This window comes from Alternaria arbusti (genome assembly GCF_024043155.1).
Source record: "Alternaria arbusti strain BMP 1465 chromosome Unknown scaffold_12, whole genome shotgun sequence".
NCBI lineage: Eukaryota > Fungi > Ascomycota > Dothideomycetes > Pleosporales > Pleosporaceae > Alternaria > Alternaria arbusti.
In genome coordinates this window covers 17,060-35,410 of record NW_026249952.1, presented here as the reverse complement: position 1 = coordinate 35,410, position 18,351 = coordinate 17,060, and the positions used below count along the sequence as shown (strand labels likewise).

General features: G+C 51.3%; 6 protein-coding genes across 6 annotated transcripts; 1 reads left to right on the top strand and 5 right to left on the bottom strand.

Annotated features, from left to right (window-relative positions):
- Positions 1 to 953: 953 nt before the first annotated feature.
- Positions 954 to 1,991, bottom strand: J4E86_007953 (uncharacterized protein; the record flags this gene model as incomplete). Its single annotated transcript, XM_051448468.1, has 1 exon — positions 954 to 1,991. One exon carries the CDS (start codon positions 1,989 to 1,991, stop codon positions 954 to 956), a length of 1,038 nt encoding a protein of 345 aa, XP_051300064.1.
- Positions 1,992 to 3,327: 1,336 nt separating this feature from the next.
- Positions 3,328 to 3,814, bottom strand: J4E86_007952 (uncharacterized protein; the record flags this gene model as incomplete). The annotated part of the gene is made up of 2 exons (XM_051448467.1): positions 3,328 to 3,389; positions 3,655 to 3,814. The coding sequence occupies 2 exons, from the start codon at positions 3,812 to 3,814 to the stop codon at positions 3,328 to 3,330; spliced, it is 222 nt and encodes a 73-aa protein (XP_051300063.1).
- Positions 3,815 to 4,843: 1,029 nt separating this feature from the next.
- Positions 4,844 to 6,532, bottom strand: J4E86_007951 (uncharacterized protein; the record flags this gene model as incomplete). The annotated part of the gene is made up of 4 exons (XM_051448466.1): positions 4,844 to 5,482; positions 5,533 to 5,927; positions 5,978 to 6,194; positions 6,260 to 6,532. 4 exons carry the CDS (start codon positions 6,530 to 6,532, stop codon positions 4,844 to 4,846), a joined length of 1,524 nt encoding a protein of 507 aa, XP_051300062.1.
- Positions 6,533 to 8,046: 1,514 nt separating this feature from the next.
- J4E86_007950 (uncharacterized protein) lies at positions 8,047 to 10,315 on the bottom strand (the record flags this gene model as incomplete). Its single annotated transcript, XM_051448465.1, has 3 exons — positions 8,047 to 9,202; positions 9,386 to 9,599; positions 9,988 to 10,315. 3 exons carry the CDS (start codon positions 10,313 to 10,315, stop codon positions 8,047 to 8,049), a joined length of 1,698 nt encoding a protein of 565 aa, XP_051300061.1.
- Positions 10,316 to 11,112: 797 nt separating this feature from the next.
- J4E86_007949 (uncharacterized protein) lies at positions 11,113 to 11,763 on the bottom strand (the record flags this gene model as incomplete). The annotated part of the gene is made up of 1 exon (XM_051448464.1): positions 11,113 to 11,763. The coding sequence occupies one exon, from the start codon at positions 11,761 to 11,763 to the stop codon at positions 11,113 to 11,115; it is 651 nt and encodes a 216-aa protein (XP_051300060.1).
- A 539-nt stretch (positions 11,764 to 12,302) lies between these two features.
- J4E86_007948 (uncharacterized protein) lies at positions 12,303 to 13,843 on the top strand (the record flags this gene model as incomplete). The annotated part of the gene is made up of 2 exons (XM_051448463.1): positions 12,303 to 12,728; positions 12,782 to 13,843. 2 exons carry the CDS (start codon positions 12,303 to 12,305, stop codon positions 13,841 to 13,843), a joined length of 1,488 nt encoding a protein of 495 aa, XP_051300059.1.
- Positions 13,844 to 18,351: the final 4,508 nt, after the last annotated feature.

Sequence of the window (18,351 nt, the reverse complement as noted above, 5' to 3'; positions counted from 1 at the left end):
TACATCTTCTGTAGAAACGTGATGTAAGCGACTGACCTTTATGTATTCGATTGCTTTCGACAAGGGAGTCCGGTGGTGAAAGCCTGCGTTGACTGCGCAAAGTGAACGAAAGAATATAGCACACAATGCGGGCTCACCGAGACTTTTCACCAACGATCGACAGAGGTCGGTCCTACTGCTACAGTAGTATATTAATATTCCGATTTGGACCTGAGAGAACGCGACCCCTTCCTTACACACCGCCGACAAGAACTTCAACTAAGATCCCATCACTGCAACATGGCGCCACTACAAGCAATGTACGTTTCTTATCCCCACGAACGATTCTAATCAGCTAACGAGTATGCAGTACCGAATGCAACCTGTTAAATCCTTCTTGTTCTTCTTGTTCTTCTCATTCTTGTTCTTCTTCTCTTCTTAACGAAGATAGAATCGTCTTTGGTTAGAGTATAAAGAAACTATTAGCCTGCTAGCTAGGCCCCTCTAGTGGCTCTGCTAAGGGCTCCTCTAGAGGCTCTTCTAAGGGGCTCTGCGAGGCTGCTATATATCGCTTCTGTCTTGTGTTAGTGGTAACGCGTCGCATTGCGATCGCATAGGCGGGGCTGCTTTAGTGTTTTGATATTTCGATGTTTCTCGCCAAGCTCGGCGCTGCAACCTGACGCGGCGTGTTGCGTTTACCTTCCGAAGTAGGCTGTGAAACGCTAACCTCTGTGATGAGGTCAGCACGTTCAGCTAATAGAAGGACAGCTTTGATCAGCTAATCTAAGCGTCCGCTCTCGGCCCATACGTTCTGAGACAAATAGTCCCGCTTCGTAGAGCAATAAGAAGAAGATCAAGTAGTTAGTTAGTTAATTGATTGAGTCTATCGTAGCGAGCGAATATATATTCTCTAGTTACATAATAAGTGATAAAACGCGCTACTCTAGAGTACGCGTAGATGCTAACAAAGACAGCTAAAAAGTCTTGAAGGTTCCACCGAGAGTTCCCCACTTTCCAGACCACTTGTTGTCTGTGTAGTACTGCTGGTAAACTGCATTGTCCGTTCCGATACCAAAGACGTCGATGCGTCCTTTGCCCCAGCAAACCGCGGCTGGGGCGCTCTTGAACGTACCAGTCATGCCCCTCCAGTCAGCAAGCCACTTACCACCGTCAAATGCTCGGTGGTACATCTGGTCGTCTGTACCGACGCCAAAAACGTCAAGCCGGCCTGGACCCCATGAGACAGCCGAGGGGACGCTCTTGAACTTGCCAGTGATGCCCTTCCACTCCTTCGACTGCCAACCGTTTCCCTCGTATACTTTGTGGTACATCTGATCGTCAAGGCCGATGCCAAAGACATCCATCCTGCCGGAGCCCCATGATACGGCGACTGGCTGGCTCTTGAATTTGCCAGTCATTCCCTGCCAGTCAGCCAGCCATTTCCCATTGTCGAATGCCCTGTGCCACATCTGGTCATCGAGCCCGATTCCGAAAACGTCAATCCGGCCTGGGCCCCATGAGACAACGGCGGGGGCGCTCTTGAACTTGCCGCCGCATCCCTCCCAGCCAGCTGGGGTCCACTTGTCTCCATAAGCCCTGCGCCACATCTGATCATCCATACCGACGCCAAAGAAGTCGATCCGTCCATTGCCCCAAGTGACAGGGATCGCTGCGCACTTAAGCTGACCATCAAGAGGCTGCCAGTTGCTGACAATCCAAGAGCCTCCTGCCTTTCTGTTCTTCCCATAGGCCTTGTGGACCGGTTGGTTGTCGAGTCCAATGCCGAAGATGTCAAGGCGGCCATAACCCCAGGAAATAGCTGTGGGGATCTGCTTGAACTTGCCACCGATTGCTTCCCACGAAGTGCCAGATGGCTGCCAGCTGCCGTCACCCCTGTCGAAGCTCTTGCGCCACATCTGATCGTCAGAGCCGATCCCGACAAGGTCGAGGCGATCCGGGCCCCAGGACTCTACGGAGATCCAGGGCTTCATTGCAATGGTCATGGAGCTCATGTTGGATGTTTGTTCAAGTTCTGCGTAGTATTAGCTATCATGTCGACTGATATAGAGGAGATAATGACTTGTAAGTGGTGTAAGAAGAGTGGATAGGTAGTGTTGCTACGAGGCTGGGTGAACTTGGCCGTCTTGTTGTCTTTCTAGAGTTGTCAACATGGAAGTATTTATATATTCCCAGAGATCTATCGAGGACGTAGAAACGCCTTTCTCAATGTTAGTCGTAGTCCGTATTGCCGACTTCGGCTTTGACAAAGGCGGAGTGTACGATATTCATCTATGTGATCTGCAAGAATAAGACAGGATTCCGTTAGCGGCGACTAGTAGCGGTGAGAGCAGACGATGAAAAGAAAAAATGTGTACATGTGCATGTCGCTATTCTACTCTGTGGGTGTGTTGATGCAATGACACTGTAGTTGAGAATTAGCCTGTAAGCCTCTCATTCGAAACACAACAAATTGCAAGGCTCTATCGCTCGCCTTTCTATAACATTAGAGAACTGATTTTTTTTTCGTTCATCTGTTCGGTTCTCGTCCTCGATACTGATCGTCGACAAGTTCGCTCAGCAGTCGTAGCAAGCATACTAATCTACTGAACATTCATGTTACTATTCAGCCATCCAGATAGCTGCATCAAATCTTTCAGAAGGGGCCGATGCGACACCGTTGCGCGCATGCAAAACTGCTGAGGGGTGGATCGCAACACCACCAAGTTATCCATCTGGCTATTACTCCTATCAGGGAGGAGCTCCTGGATGCATGCGTGGTAGCGAAGAATGCCCGAGTCGACTCACCCCATGCGACGACACCAATGCCTCCATGTGAAGACAGCCCCAGCATTGCTTTTAACATATAGATTATGCTCACTACATTAGCAAGTTCACTTCGCATTTAGGCCACAGCTGGTTCAAACCTGATCTAGACAATGGGCAGGGGCTAGAGGCTAATCGGACCGAATGGAGCCGCTAGGGCCGGCCCGCATTGGTTCACGGGATTTGGCGCAATATCGGGATGCTGCATGGTTTTGCATGCAGTACACCGATGTTTGAAGACTCAAAAGCTTGGAGGAGCGTCTCATGCACGTCCAAGAGTCGAATAATAGTCCATCGTATCAAAACGCTCCAGCTTTCCAAGGTCATCGGCAGTCTGGGACTGATCCTGAAAACAAAAAGAAATGATCCAGCACCATCCATGACTGAGCTGGCAACACACCTCCTGCATAGGTAATGCATTCGAGTCTCCGAATACTTAGTCTCTATACGTAGGAAGCCTAGCAAAAGGTCTATTGTAATCACGTGTAAGAGTTTCACATGTCAACTACCCGGGTAGCTATTAATCTAGTACAGTTCCAGCATTATCATGAGCGAGAGGCAATTTGCGACGATAGGGATAGTAAGGCCTGTTCTAAAGGCAGTGATATGCACGGAAACAGTTCTGTAAGAGGCTACGTGACGTGTCCCGCAGTGTTGTGCATCATACATACATTAGCGCCTCCAGCCACAATAAGGACCTCGGAGGCATAATCATCACGCACACATCTACACGGACGAGTTAGCAAACGGTAATGACGGAGTGTAGCTGGCATTCAAGGCCTATGTAGAAACCTAATCACTGTAGATCCGTTGGCTTGAACCTCGTCGTACGCCCTTAGTGAGCCTCCTTACCGTAGTCTAGGCCGGCCTGTATCTTGGCGCGCTCCTCGTCCGACAGGGCGGGGTTGTCCGAGGGCGTGGCGTGGGCATACCGCTGGAAGTTCCAGCCGGGCGGCCAGTAGGTGCTGGCGGCGTCGGTATAGGAGGTGAATAAGCCGGACGGTTTCGACATGGCTCTGGGTCGAAGGCGGGGTGAATAAGGTAAGTAGTGAGTTGGTAGGGTGTATGAAGGCGATGTTGATTGAGTGCGGGGACCAGGGGTGTAAACGGGTATTTAGTACCCAAAGTCTCCGGGGATGTGGCTTATTTAGGGAGATAATTTAGTGATACGGCACATTCCAGCGCTCGGTATGCACAGCGTAAGCGGGTGCCTTTTTTCTGAAGCGGGGGACATCCATCATACTTACAGTGACTGTAGGCAGTCTATACCTTGATGGTGTTAGTGCTGAAGTCTGCCATCAAGCGTCTCTTTTATGGATGATATCCACCAGGTCGCGAGATACGGGCCACCTGATAAGTGGTAGTCAAGTAGAGCTCTAGCGAGCTCTGGAGAACATGAAAGTCAGCAACAAGATAGGTAGGGCCATAGCAGAGTGATTAGGTCAACGATCACAGAGCTCTGCTTCGTGTCTGTCGACAAATATATAACGAAGCCCGCCTCTTACCGTGGTCACTTAGTGACTTCCAATGTGAGACGAAAGATGATCTTCGCAATTGGCTCACCAACTTTCCGAAGGAATGTCGCTGGGCCATCACGACCATCACCCTGTTTGCGTCTTCTGTCGATCGTGCAGGCTTGACGATGTCATTGTTCTTACCAAGAGGGATAATCGGCTTCCAAGACTTTCCTGGTCTTAGCACACTCGATAGGCATTTCTTCGTCCACGCAGAAAAGGACTACCATTATTACTCGGAGCTAGACGATGGGCCTCAAAGCCAATCTACCGAGGAGAAGGTGCGAGTGGTATTCGCTCAGCCGTATACACCAGAAGAAGAACGTCAGCGGCGAGCTTTTTTGTTGGCGGCCTTTAGACAGCTGTAGAATAGTGTTCGGTATCCAGGGTATTGTATCATACCTCTTTCCCCAGACCCACAAGTTCATGTATACAGCGGGCATACCTCACTATCACAGTCAAATCGAAATGAATATCGGCTTTGTGATGTATTTTGATTACTTTTCCAACATTCAGATCTTGAACGCCTACGCAATAGGCGCGTAGAAGCTGAACTTCCCCTTTGGATCATACTTCTTTTTGAGCGCTTTTAGCTTCTTCTGCCTCCAGCTCTCGTGACCATACCAGGCCTCCGGTCCCTCATTACCATACGCATAGTTTACATAGGTGTGTAGCTCACTAGACCCTGTGCCCTCGCGAATGATCTCACGAAGCTGCGTGCCGAGCTCCTTGACGGCTTCGTCTTGCGCCTGTCCAGTGGAATTATATATGATCAGAGGTGCAGCGAGGGTGTGCGCATCGCGGAAGCCGAACGCACTAGCATCGTTGCTGCGGTCGCGCACAGCACCACTGGCGTAGTCCTCAAACATGAAAATGGAGTTGAAGTATGGGTTGTCGGCTCCGGCAACGGCGGAGGAGTAGATATCCCAGGCTTTGCGCTGCGCGGTGACATTGTAAGACTTGATATAGATCGGGAAGCGCGGGTTATTGAAGCCGAAGTCCTGGCATGGAGGTGATTCGAGCGCGATGCCTGTCCACTTTGCGAGATCTTTGTAGGTGCCGGACTGAGGTGTGGCGGCGAGAGGACCGATGGCGTGGAAGGGCGCGGTGTACTTGGCATCGACGGTGGTAACACCCTCTTGGACGATGTAGATGATGATAACCGGCTAAGTATATGTTAGCGACTGTGCTACAATTGGAAACGCTCATATCTTACCCCCTCGGTATCGTGTCTTGCATCATTCTGCCAGTACGTCCAGTCATGTATATTAGCGGACTGCTTTCCACCTTGAAGAATGTACTTGTTGGCCGCCTCGTAGACCTGCTCGACTTTGTCACCACTGAAGACAATCGTCTCAATAGCCCAGTCGTAGTGCTCGATTTCGTAAACCTTGGTAGTGACGGATGTAACGACACCGAAGTTGTGGCCAGCCCCTTGCATACCCCACCACAAGTCGGATTTGCTGTCGATCGTTTTCAAGTCTCCGTTTGCTAGCACGATATTCATGGAAAGGAACTGGTCGGTGATCAGACCATAATGGCCCTGGAACCATCCGTGACCGCCACCGAGGGCTGGTCCCAAGTAGCTGACGCATTCGCAGCAGCCAGTGACTAAGTGGTGTTAGAGCAGTCCAAGTCTATTATGAAGTTGGAAAACTTACCAGTCTGCTTCCCAGCCTCCCACAGAGTGTCTGTCAGGTTCTTCACGTTGGCTCCACCACCGATAGTTGCCGACTTTCCGTCTTTCGCAATTGAGATTGAGTCCAACTGCGGCAGATAGATCTCGATGCCATAATCCATCTTGCCCAAGGTCGTAAGCGTTCCATGGTGGCCGTTATAGGTGAGGAACGGAATGTTGTGATCATTCGCAAACTTGACCTAACGTGAACGTATCAGCTGTTGTTGCTTGTCTCTCACGTATTACCGCCTACGGAAGAACTTACGATCTTCTGGACATCCTTCTCCGTACCTGGAGCGATTACAATACTCGGCGTAGGAGCCTGTAGATTGGACCATCGGGTGGTGTAAGTAGCAAACTCCTTCGTATCGGGGAGGTAAATCTTCGCGGTGGCAGAGAGATACGGTGCTAATGACTTCACGTCGATACCTGCTGCGGGTGTTCTGGCGAAGAGGTCAAATGGCGAGGTAGGCGTTCCCGACGCAGTGGTAAGAAACAAGCTTGCGATAGCCAACGGTGCCAGAATTCTTGCAAACATGATGCCAGTGGGGAGGTGTCAAGCAGGATGCGAGACACGGCCGTGAGTTACCAACATCCTGGAATGTGGCTTCAAAGCATCTCAAATACGAGAAGACATCTGCCCTGTCGGCTAAAAGCATCATGCTCCATGTCACATGAGGAAGACCTCCGGGCCGCCATGCAGCATGCCTATCGTCAGGGTCCAGACGACGTGAAGGCGGGATAACATGCATCGAAGGATTTAGCTCGGTCACACAATCGGTGCTAATCTGATCCTACGATGATCTTGTCTTCGCTACGACTTGTGCACTTGCACGTTATCGAGGTTTGTGGGTCTCAGGCATCACCGCGATTGGCTCGGGGCTCGGACAAGATGCCGCGAGCCGCACCGTTGCCCTGGCCCGCCCAGACGCCAACAGCCGTTTCCTGTGCGCTAGCGGAGGTGCATTTTCACATCCTTCCCTGCTGAAAGGCTTGAACCCTCGTACTGTACAGATTCATCGAAGGCATGTGTGCCAACCTCTATCCTGCCAACCACACTGCCAAATGCTGCATGCGCAATGCTGCCGTTGTTGCGCGCATCTTGCCTGCGGCTGAGCCACGGACGTGACCATTGAAGACACTGATCTCTTCAGCCATGCGAACATCCAAGCGTGATATAGCAAGCCAATAAAGACGGCAACAAAAAGGTTGCTCGTGTTCGGCGCGATTCTGAGCTTCAGTCGGGGAGCCAAGAACTGCGCCGCTTTGTGCCTTCCACTCTCTGCAAAGTATCGGATGGCGCACTCAGATTGGGTGCCAATGTGACTTCGGGCCGATGTGATGTGATTACACGGGGTATCTGTTGGCTGAAATTCTATCGAGTTAGGCTACGCCATGAACCTCTCGGATACAGATTCAGTTCCATCCGTTTTGTTCTGGATCTGTAATTATACCGACCGACCCAGAGTTCGAGAGTGATGGATCAGACTTGAATCGATCATCCAACACCATCGTTGCTGAATACGCCATGGGCATCGTGGAGCTGTGGACCCTCTATGCACTCGCTGTCTCCTTCACGTGTCTGCGAACATACGCCAGGATTACCGCCGTGGGTCTCCGCGAGCTACAAGTAGATGACTACCTAGTATGGATTGCTATCTTGGGTAGCAACGAATGCTTTGCTTCATACGTTTGCTTCTGCTAACGAACCCTTTGCCAGCTAATCTACACCGCCCAATGCAGCCTCGATACAGCCTAGGAGTGCACGTACACGGTCTCGCAAATGATGGCATGACGCCGAAAGAGCGCGCTGCGCTGACGCAAGACGACCCCGAGTATAGATTGAGGTATACATGAAGCTAAACCCTGACGCGCAACGAACACGAGAGTGGCCTACGGCGCACACGTAGCTTACAGGGCTTCAGAGTCATTGGATCCAAGATTCAGGTAGCTGGCTGGACCACCGCTGCCTGCCTACTTTGATCTCTCAAGCTATATGTAGCTCTGTCTCCTTGACTCCTAGTCTTTGTCATGCGTTCGTCATATCCAGTCTCACTTCCGTTTCCTCAGACTAATTGTTTCCTCAGCCGTTCCGAACCCAAACCTCCCCTCGAATCCCGGTACGTCTGCGCCTACCAGTTCACCGTACCGTACCTTGAGACTCCTTAGCTCCGCCGGCAGCTTGTCCAGCTTCGTCAAGTGTTGTCGCAATACCAGCCGTTCCATCTCAGTGTTACCCCTCGTGGTCGTCATGATTTGGAGGAAGCCGCCATCCGCCGCGGGTGTACCATTCCGTGATAGTGAGTATATTGCTATACCAGCGAAGATACTAGCGGCAAGAAAGCAGATGCTGTACGGAAGAATAAGGTTGAGCGGGTTGGCGAAAGAATACGTGCTCTGATAGCGGGTGATGGTTACGGGGAGTACTTCATGCCATGTCCCTAAAGATATAGCGGAAAGAGTGATGTTTGTGAGCACATCGTTGAGAAGCGCCTCTGTGATGTTCAGCTCCTTTCTCGCATCGTAGCAGAGGTCTCGTGACTCTGGATCAAAGCGAGCGGGCTGGAAGACGGTTCCTTGGAGTGGAGTATTGGAAGAAGGAGGATTTAGCGGACACCCATCAGAGAGTGTATTCCAATCTCCGCATTCCTTTGTTGCAGTCTTATTATGTTGAGCGGTAAGCTGACAGTTAGGTGGGTAACGGCCTGCCCATTCTAAAGTGCTATCCCCTTCGAGCAAGCTACCGAGCGCATCCAATATTGCCCATTCATTGAACACTGGAAGCGCATCTAGCACCTTCGTGTTCCAATCTCGAGCTGCCTGGGGATCGGCGGGAATTGTGAGGCTTAGTGCTGAGGATGTAAGCCGCCCTGGCAAGAATTCATCATAGTCAGCATCAAACCACTTCTCCCGCATATCTTCTTCGTCGCTTAAGTGATACTCTAGCTTTTGAACTCCGCGCGGAAAGGTCATGTTGACATCGTACAAGACAGACTTGGAAATGCAAGCCTGCTCGGTCGTCTCAACGTGAGCTTTATAATCCGTGGCGTTTTGATCACTACGCGAGATCGAATAACTGCTGATGTTGTGCTGTTGGACAAAGAGAGATAGCGAGTAGGTCTGCCACTTTACAACAAAGACAGCACCCCTCAGATCCGTAGCTGGCTCCGATGCATATAGCGAGATATAGTTGCCGTACTGCGATGAACTGCATCGCAACTGCGGTCCTCGAAATTGGAGCTTATACGTTGAATTCTCACCTGGATGCTCAGGTAAATTAAACACATGATTGTCGATCATGATAGATTGCGCGATGCTACGCAGGGCCGGATTTGGTCCGCTGTCTTGCTTAGTACTAAGACATCCATAGACTTCTTGCTAAGCTACTTACTTGTATGTGAGCGAGTGTATAGCTGGTGAGTCCTCTACAGTCTTGTTCTCATAAGTATAAGAGTGAGCCAAAGTCTCTTCCAATCCGATGTTAGCCAATGTGGGAAAGGTCGCATCTGCCGTGAAGTTTAGGTCGCGAGGAATTGGAGGATTCATCACAGCTATGTTGAGCTCCTTAGTAAATGTGTAGGGTTCAATCGCAACAATCAGCGCTCCTGGAGGATAAATTGTCGCCAGTCCCAGACACCATACGGAAAGCGCCATCACGATCAGTGTGGGTGATCTCCATGTGCTTCGGAAGTCGCAAATTGCAAATATATTGGTGCGAAGTATGAACATTTTCTCAACCGTGTCAATTGGTATTGGGTTCCCGCGAAGAACGAGCCACAAATGCTGCGCGAAGGAGGTTCCAATGCTTGCCGTCAAGGCAGCCTTGAAGATGGTTGTCAGAAGGATCGAGACCGCGGAGACCTGCGGCTGTGTAAGATAGCTCGTCTCAGTGAGCTGGTGATCCAGATTATGGAATAGGAAGTAATGCCCCAAAGCGGACAAAAGCGCTACACCAGTTTAACTCTGTTCAATCTTGTGCATACGACTACGTACCCGCGAAGTTGAAGCCTATGATCATCCCTGTTGTTTTCCAGTGCGTTGTGCGTCGAAAGGGATCAAAGCGCCGGTTGTTTTCCTGTCCTAAGCTGGCCGGGTTCGATGACGTTGACACCGAGGAGAGAGAAGGTTGCATTTCGCTCTCGTCGTCGGGATTTCCCACATTTTCAGGCAGATCTTGCTCTTGTGCATCGAGATAGTTATGCGGTTGAACTGAAGAGTCTGGCGTCGCTGCCTGATGCAAAGGGCTGATGTTGCCGTGTACAGAGGTCGAGTTGGCTCTTGATATCGTTCGCAGACTAATCTCGTCGGAGATAGGTGCCATGGTAGAGAGTTAGACGCAGAGTGAGATCGAAGCTCATCGAAAGGTAAAATTCGAAAGCTGTGTCTTTATTTCGAACAAAACATCAACTTCAGGTGCTGCAAGAAGCCGCAAGGCTGAGTTTGCGACGAAGGGTCGGAATGACGCGTACGTGAGGCGCGGAGACCGGTCAACCTTCAACACCCCAATCGGCCTGACAGACTGTTATCGAATATATAGTGTAGTGTCAGACTACGCCTCGCTGACCTTGAAATGGGGCGAACATCGGCAAATATCCCATACGCGCGGATGATACTGGAACCCATTGTGTGGGGGCGTACTACTGCTTCGGCACCAGGAAAATACAGGCGGTACTACCTTCGCAGCGACGCATTGCTTACATTGATGCGCAGCGTCGGCTGACCTGTTGTCGAGTGGTTGCCACGATCGCCAAAGTTGTTGTAAGCGCCGGACGTTGCCACCCCCCGGCTCGGTACTCGCACACCCTCGAAGATCCCGCAAGCCGGGCCGTTAACCTGCGCGCCTGCCACCCTGTATCTGGTAGCCACCGCAGCATTGTTGGGGACAATATCGGACGCTGCACCTTTGCGAAGCTACTACAAGATGCGAGTGCGACTCAAAGCTTCGTTTCTCACGTGCGCCTGCGGCGCTTTCAGCCAGCCTTGCAAGTTCATTGCGACTGCCTATGAGCAGCGACAACCTTGGAAGTCTCAAGGGGGACTCAGGCCCATGCCGCGTTCGAAAGATACCCCGGAAGGCTGGCCTCCGAGCCACCACCACGCCCGAGAATGATGCTGCATCTACTGTCGCAGTCTATCATCTAACGGATACGAGGCACTCTCCTCCTCAGCCCACAATAGTACAGGAACAGAGTCCATAGTGGGCTCTATGATACCAAAGAATCCATCAAAGAAAACTCTCGTGCCGGGAGATGTACCCCGAACTTTGCCCAGTGTATTAGTGGCGGCTTGATCGTCGTCCGCCCCGTGGTCGCTCGAGTCCCCATTCGTATAGGCTTTTGCCTTGAGTATGTCTTCCTTGTGAGTGAGGAAGTAGACTGATAGTTGTTGGATGACGTCTGCAACTGTAAGAGTACCGCCATCTGTTCTGGTAACAAGTAAGGGCTCTGGTCGCTGATAGCGACGATTTTCCTCAAACCCAGGCTCGTCGAACTCGTCATCGCTGAAGCCTGTTTCAAGAGCTGCAAACTCATTGAGCTCGTCGATGCTGAAGGCTATCTTGGTAAGAGGAATTTCGGAAGCTGGTTCTGATGCGATGGCGTGACCGTCAAAAGGCGATAGGTCAGTCTTTGGATCATCGAGAACGAGGATGTTGGTGATGTCCTCGAAGACCGACCAGCGGAGACGCTCAAACGCTTCATTAAGAGGTATGGCTCCTCGGGTGTTGGTCAAGCTTCCATTAGGGTGATCGGGCAGAGGATCGGCAGCCATGTTGAGGCCAAACGCTGTTGTACACAATGCGAAGTAAATTTTGCGAGCATACGTCGGTGTTACGAGGTTGACCCACTCTGCTGCAAAGCGCTAAATCCCAAATAGGCTGCTAATCGGAGACGCCAAGCATCTACTACCCAACCCCAATTTTAACCGTGCTCGTCCACGATGCGCCAACCAACAAAGTAACACCAGAAGAGTCAGAAACGCCGCTTCGTTCACGCTAGAAGTCAAACCGCCTCATCATCAAGGAAGTATGACGGAGCCTAGGTAGCATAGGTTCACCTGGTCTTTGCCATAGTTCCGAGGTCGGACCTGTTTTCTTCATTTCCGTAGCGCTGTGGCCACCGCTTTCTCACATTAATGCCCCGAAATGGAAGAATCGCAGCCCTTGATAGTGGACTTGATTTGGGAACATGGCCAAGCCGATAGGGAGATGTAACACTACAAGCGATTGCTTTTTAAAATTGACATCCCCCGCTCAATCTTCCAACGCTTGCATTCAGCGTCTGTCTTGTCAATTCAATTCGTATTGTATCATGTATTCCCGCGATGGTTACACTTGGACGCCGACGTCTGGCCTGAAAGCTGGCGTTCCCTCCATTGGCGTTATAACACCCTCCACGAACATTTCGAACACTGACAACCTTTACGATGTCATTGTCGTCGGCGCTGGCTACTGCGGCCTCACAGCCGCCCGCAACGCTGCAGTCGAAGGATTGAATGTGCTGCTACTCGAAGGTCGGGATCGCATTGGCGGCCGATCATGGTCATCGAACATCGAAGGTTATCCATTCGAAATGGGAGGCACATGGGTGCATTGGGGCCAGTCGAACACTTGGAGGGAGATCGTAAGGTATCGGATGATGAATGACGTGGAGAAGTCGTTTGACTTCTCACATGGTGTTGATCACTACGAATTGAACGTTGGGTCTCAAGGCTCTACTATGAGCCATGAAAAGGAGGTCCGTTCCCAGTTGCCGATCTACAAAGAGGTTCTCCTACTGACACAGCCAAGGATGAGCTTCTTACCTCGGCGCTAAACAAGTTCACCAACATCGATGAAGCTCATGGAAGAAATGTAATGCCTCTACCATACGATACATTTCACGTCCCCACTGCAATCCAACTCGACGATCTCTCCGCTCAAGACCGCATCGATGAGATCGCGCCATCGCTATCCCCCCAGGAGCGCGCAGCCATCGAATCTTTTATCCTATTATGCAGTGGAGCCACTCTTGCGACTACGAGTTTTCTGGAATTCATGCATTGGTGGGCTATATGCGGCTATTCCTACGCAGGCTGCATGGACATGCTGATCACCTGGAAGTTCAAAGGCGGACAATCAAGCTTCGCAATCAAATTCTTCGAGGAAGCGCTCCTGACCAAGCGTCTCGCGTACGCTTTCAGAAGCCCAGTCGAGCACATCAAGGACACAGGCCTCAAAGTCGAAGTCACGACACGCGATGGACGCCAGTACCACGCAGCGCGGTTGATCTCAGCTTTGCCTTTGAACGTCTTAGGCGACGTGACTTTCGAGCCCACACTTAGTACTGGAAAAAGAGAGGCTATTGCGATAGGTCATGTCAATCAGACCGTCAAGGTCCATGCAGAAGTTTCGAACAAAGATCTCCGCTCCTGGACAGGCGTTACATATCCGCACAACGAGCTCATGTATGCCATTGGGGATGGCACAACACCCGCAGGCAACACACATATCGTATGCTTTGGCGGCAGCAACAAACATATTAACCCTGAGGACGACATCGACGCAACTAAGCGTGCAGTCACAAACATGTTTGTGCAACAAAAAGACGAGCCTAAGATTGAGAGACTAGTATTCCACAACTGGTCGAAAGATGAGTTCGCAAAGGGCGCGTGGTTCTTTTCATCACCTGGGTTCCTTGCAAAACACCTGGATCATATGCGTCAGAGGCATGGGAATGTGCTGTTTGCTAACTCGGATTGGGCACTTGGCTGGAGGAGCTTTATCGACGGTGCAATCGAGGAAGGTACAAGGGTTGCTTTCGAAGTGCGGAGAGAGTTGACGGAGCTCCGCGAGGCAAAGACTAGACTATAATACAGCGACGCCGCTATCGTGATCTGCACAAAATATTCAAACCCACAAATGCCATTCCACGGAGTGTAACCCTTGTGATTGCTCATTTTAGAAGGTACATCATTGCGTCATCGGTGTTCGGGCTGTGTTTTGATGGGCAGCAGGCGCGAGGATACCTAGGTAAGCTCAACCGCTGAGGACGGTCAAGGAGCGCAGTTTCAGTCGTTGCGCGCCCATAGCGTCGACAGGCACCCATTGTGCGATGAGACCGACTCGAAGAGTCTGTAAAGCCTTTGAAACCTGTGCTTCGGGCGCTTTACACCATAGCGTTCAACCGGAAAAGCGCGCGCGGGCATTAAAGGCCGAGACCGCAGGTCGCAGGGCGCCAGTCACGCCCTCTCGACACTGTGTATATCTTCTCTCGAATTGGGAAGTTCAATTCCGAATACCTGCAACTCCTCTTTGCGATACTTTTGTACCGAAGATCTTGTGCTCTAGCTGTGTAGGTATTGAATGATCTCAAGTGGCGATGCTGCGTGCGACGAGCTTTCCATTTAGCTCGGAAGTGATGGGCGGCGCAAGCGCTGAACTAGCAAGCGCCAACCTCGGTTCACGCTTTCGTGCAGCCGCACCTAGCTTTCTTTCCTCTTCTACCAGACACGTCTTCACCAAGCCCCGGAGCCGCACGCGATGCAGATATGTCAAACCTGTAAGCAGAATTGAACCTCCATGAACACTAGTGCACTAAGGCCAGTGTGAAGGAAGTGCTGCGACGGCTGTGGGCCTACGTTATGGCCAATCTGCGAAGTTGCCAACCCACTTGATCCGAGACATAAGTAAAAAGATGCCCGCAACAGCAACTACGCAGAAAGAGCGGGGCTGCTTCCAGTGCTCACGTCGTAGGATTGCCTGCGATAAGACTGAGCCATCATGCCTCAAATGTGCGAAGAAGGGCATTGAGTGCTCTGGGCTTGGCAGGATTCGATTTGCTGAAGGTGTGGCTAGAAGGGGCCGGCTCAAGAACTGCAAGATCCCCAGCGCTGGAGGGGATGATGGGTACCAGGAGTCATCGACTAATACCGGGTTTCAAGCAGCACTAGTCTGGCCAGGCGAGAAAAGAGCTAAGAAGAGGAAACGCAATGCGATTAAAAGCACCAATACGAAAAGACCAACAAGACCAATGTCCGATACACAAGAAGAACCAGCACAGGACGGTTGTCGAAGAACACTTTCTTTAGAGCCCGTCAGGAACGATGGGGAAGACAACCCTGGTGCGCAACACATCCGCCGGAGTTACGATTTAGTTGTGCCTGCGCGTTCCCATCAATACACTGTTGTTCCTTGGATCGCACCAATAGCGCCAACATTACGAATGCTCTTCTCATACTGTATGTGTGCTATTTTGGCTATAGTCCCAGATCTCGTCGACTGACCTTAAGATAGTCTCTGATGTCGTCGCTCCAGTTATGGTTGCGCTTGATGACGATACGAATGGCTACCGATCTCTAATCCTTCCAATGGCAATCGAAGATGATGTTCTGCGTCAGGCAGTGAGCGTTGTCGTCGCGCAACATCTCAGTTGTCAGCGACCCGAACTCCGAAAAGCAGCTGAGGCGGGACATGCCGCCATTATCTCGCGCTTGCGCAGCGACTCTTTGCATCAGTCTGCGGATGAAGTGTTCAACAAGTCCACGTGGGCTACTCTGATCGTGCTTCTGGTTGGTGAGACAGTGACCGGGAGTGCGGATTATGGCTTTCTCATCCAGATGCTGCTCAGCTTGTCCACGAGCAATCCTGGCCGAGACGCCGATCCTGTCTTATCAAAATTTTTGAAAGCGCAGACTCACATGTATGTGATCTAGAACACTACAGAACCGCTATCGCTTCTGACACACAACAGGTTTGAGCTGCTTGGCGTACCGTTGCTCGGCGAGGAGGCGGGTTTGCTGACGACAATGAGAGCTTCTGAATCTTTGATGGAGTGGCTATCATATACGCATCTCCAGGAGAATAGCGAAGATCGACGCCTTGCGAATCTGATACGGCGATGTTTCGTTTCCGCATGTGACATTTACATGCGATGCGCAGCCAACGTCGATACAATCCCAAGCTTCCATGACACGATACAAGCACACATGGTCCAGCAGCTCATCGGTATGATGTCGAAAATCCTTCCTGACGCGCGTGGCTCTCACGCCCTCGTCTGGGTGTGCTTTGTTGCTGGAGCAGCTTCGACTGATCGGAGTCAAAGGGACTTTCTCGTGCACCGCATGGAATCAATCTACGCACGTACGCAGTTTCGAAACATTCCTACTGCGATACAGGGCCTGCAAAATGTATGGGCGCGCGGGCACGGCAAGCGCTGGACCGTCTGTGTTCCTCAGATGTCGAACGTGCTAGTCATGTAAGGCATATGCATAAGCATCTATGCTTTTACATGCTACAAGTTCTTACTACGACGACGAACACACTACTGTATCTGCTGTAGGCTATCACGACGACCTGGATTGCTCCAGAGCGTAGCGACTTGTACAGTATCTATGGTCAAAACAGAAATGTCGACGACAGCTACGCGCGTTCAGAGCCGGCATGAGAACAAGTATGCGCTACGAGCCGACAACCAGGATGTCGGTTCACAACGCTCGCGCTACAAAGCAATGTCACATCCGCGCGACCATGTCCACGTGCCAGAACAAAGCGTTGCGGCCCGTGAAGGCCAAAACCACTTGCAGGCCGCGTCGTGTGCACTTCGAAACGACATTGTTGGATCCATAACCTGATATATCAACTTCGTGAATCGCCTGTGGTTTGTGATCTCATTCCTGTGCGTCGATTCCCACCAAGACTCCTTCCCTCCTAGATCCATCGCATATATCACCATCGGAAACATGGTGGTACTAAGTGAGGCTGGACCGGAGCAAATAGCAACGTAAGTCCCACACTCTACATGTAACGCCCCGAAGTCCTGGGCGACTAACAACTATCAGAGCCGCAATAAACCATTCCAACTCTCCTCTATTCAAGCTCCCCGGTGAGCTTAGAAACCGTATCTATGAGTACGTCCTCGATAGCGGTGTCACTTGGCACATCACCTGCCACAAAGACTATGCTTGGCGGAAAGTCTCACGTTATCACGACGATTGCGAATGTGTCCTATGCGGTGATCCGACAATTCGAGCTTTCGGATCTACCCTTCACCGGGTTTGTCGTCAGATACACCAAGAGACATGGTTCCTCCCCTACGCGCTCAACACATTCGAGGCGGACTACTATGGAGGCACGTCGATCGATGCTTTGGTATGGTGGCTACAACAGCTGCCGGAACCCGCAAGATCTGCGATACGCTCTCTCCGATTGAATGAAGGTCATTGCGGCGAGATCACGAACGATGTCCTTAAGACGACGTTCCCGGTATGGTGGACTCGAGGACACCCGCATAGAGAGCGTCGCGTTATGCGGATGCGAGGGCCTGTAGAGGGTATGCGTATGGTAGATGGCGTGGATGAATTGTATGCTCTCCTACCGGGTCTGGAACGCATTCATCTCATTCTCAACGTAAGCACATTCGCCGTCAGTTGGAATAGGCCAGATGACGTGGCTGTTCGGCGCGCCAAAACTATGGCCATTGCGAAGCTGCGTCCTGAAGTCGAGAGGATGTTTGGGCGGCCGAAGGTTTGCGTGAGTATGGATGTGCATGTACTTGTCGGATACGGCTGTGGTTGATGGTATATGGCGCTCGTCAGACATCGCGCGAAGCGATAGAGATCTTTGAGGGTTCTTTAGATTTATCATGATAGGTATGTTACCGGCCTCCAGGCATGGCTGTGGACTACATTGTGGAAACGAGTTATGCGAGTATGGGGCAGCGGCTGCGTTCACGACGACATGCCACTACGGAGACTGCGACTGGACTGGTATCCCGAAGTGAAGGCGGAAAGAGCAAAGCATTTACGTCACATCGTTGCCTGATCGCTCTAGGGCTCTCATGTCATGACCTCGCTTAGCTCTCAACGCTATCAACAACTCCTTGTAGTCGTCTCTTTAGCTATACTCTCACTCTCTACCCCCGTACAACGTACGACACTGCAAGACGGTCGTGCTTACCGATGAATCGCCTTGGAACCAGGCAATGTATGCGCGAAGGTCCACTAAGAAACAAATTGGCATTGATACTAACAATGCACAGTGCCCTGCGCAACCAACGCACCTCTCCGCTACTCAAGCGGCCCGGCGAAATTCGCAACACGATCTACGGATATGTACTCGGGAACCCACGGTGGTATGTCGGCACCTGTTACAAGAAGCGAGTCATAGAAGGCGATAGCATTGAAGTACCCCGACTGTACGAGGAGACTGCGCCAGGCCACTACAACTGGGTCGTTTCCTTCGTCCCGCCGTTGCTTAGCGTGTCTCGTCAGATACATTCAGAGACATGGCTACTTTTGTACTCACAAAGCACGTTCGTGATCGGTCGTCGACCCAGGTCGTTCTACTTATGGATTGCGTCACTACCTGACCTTCCGCGGCTT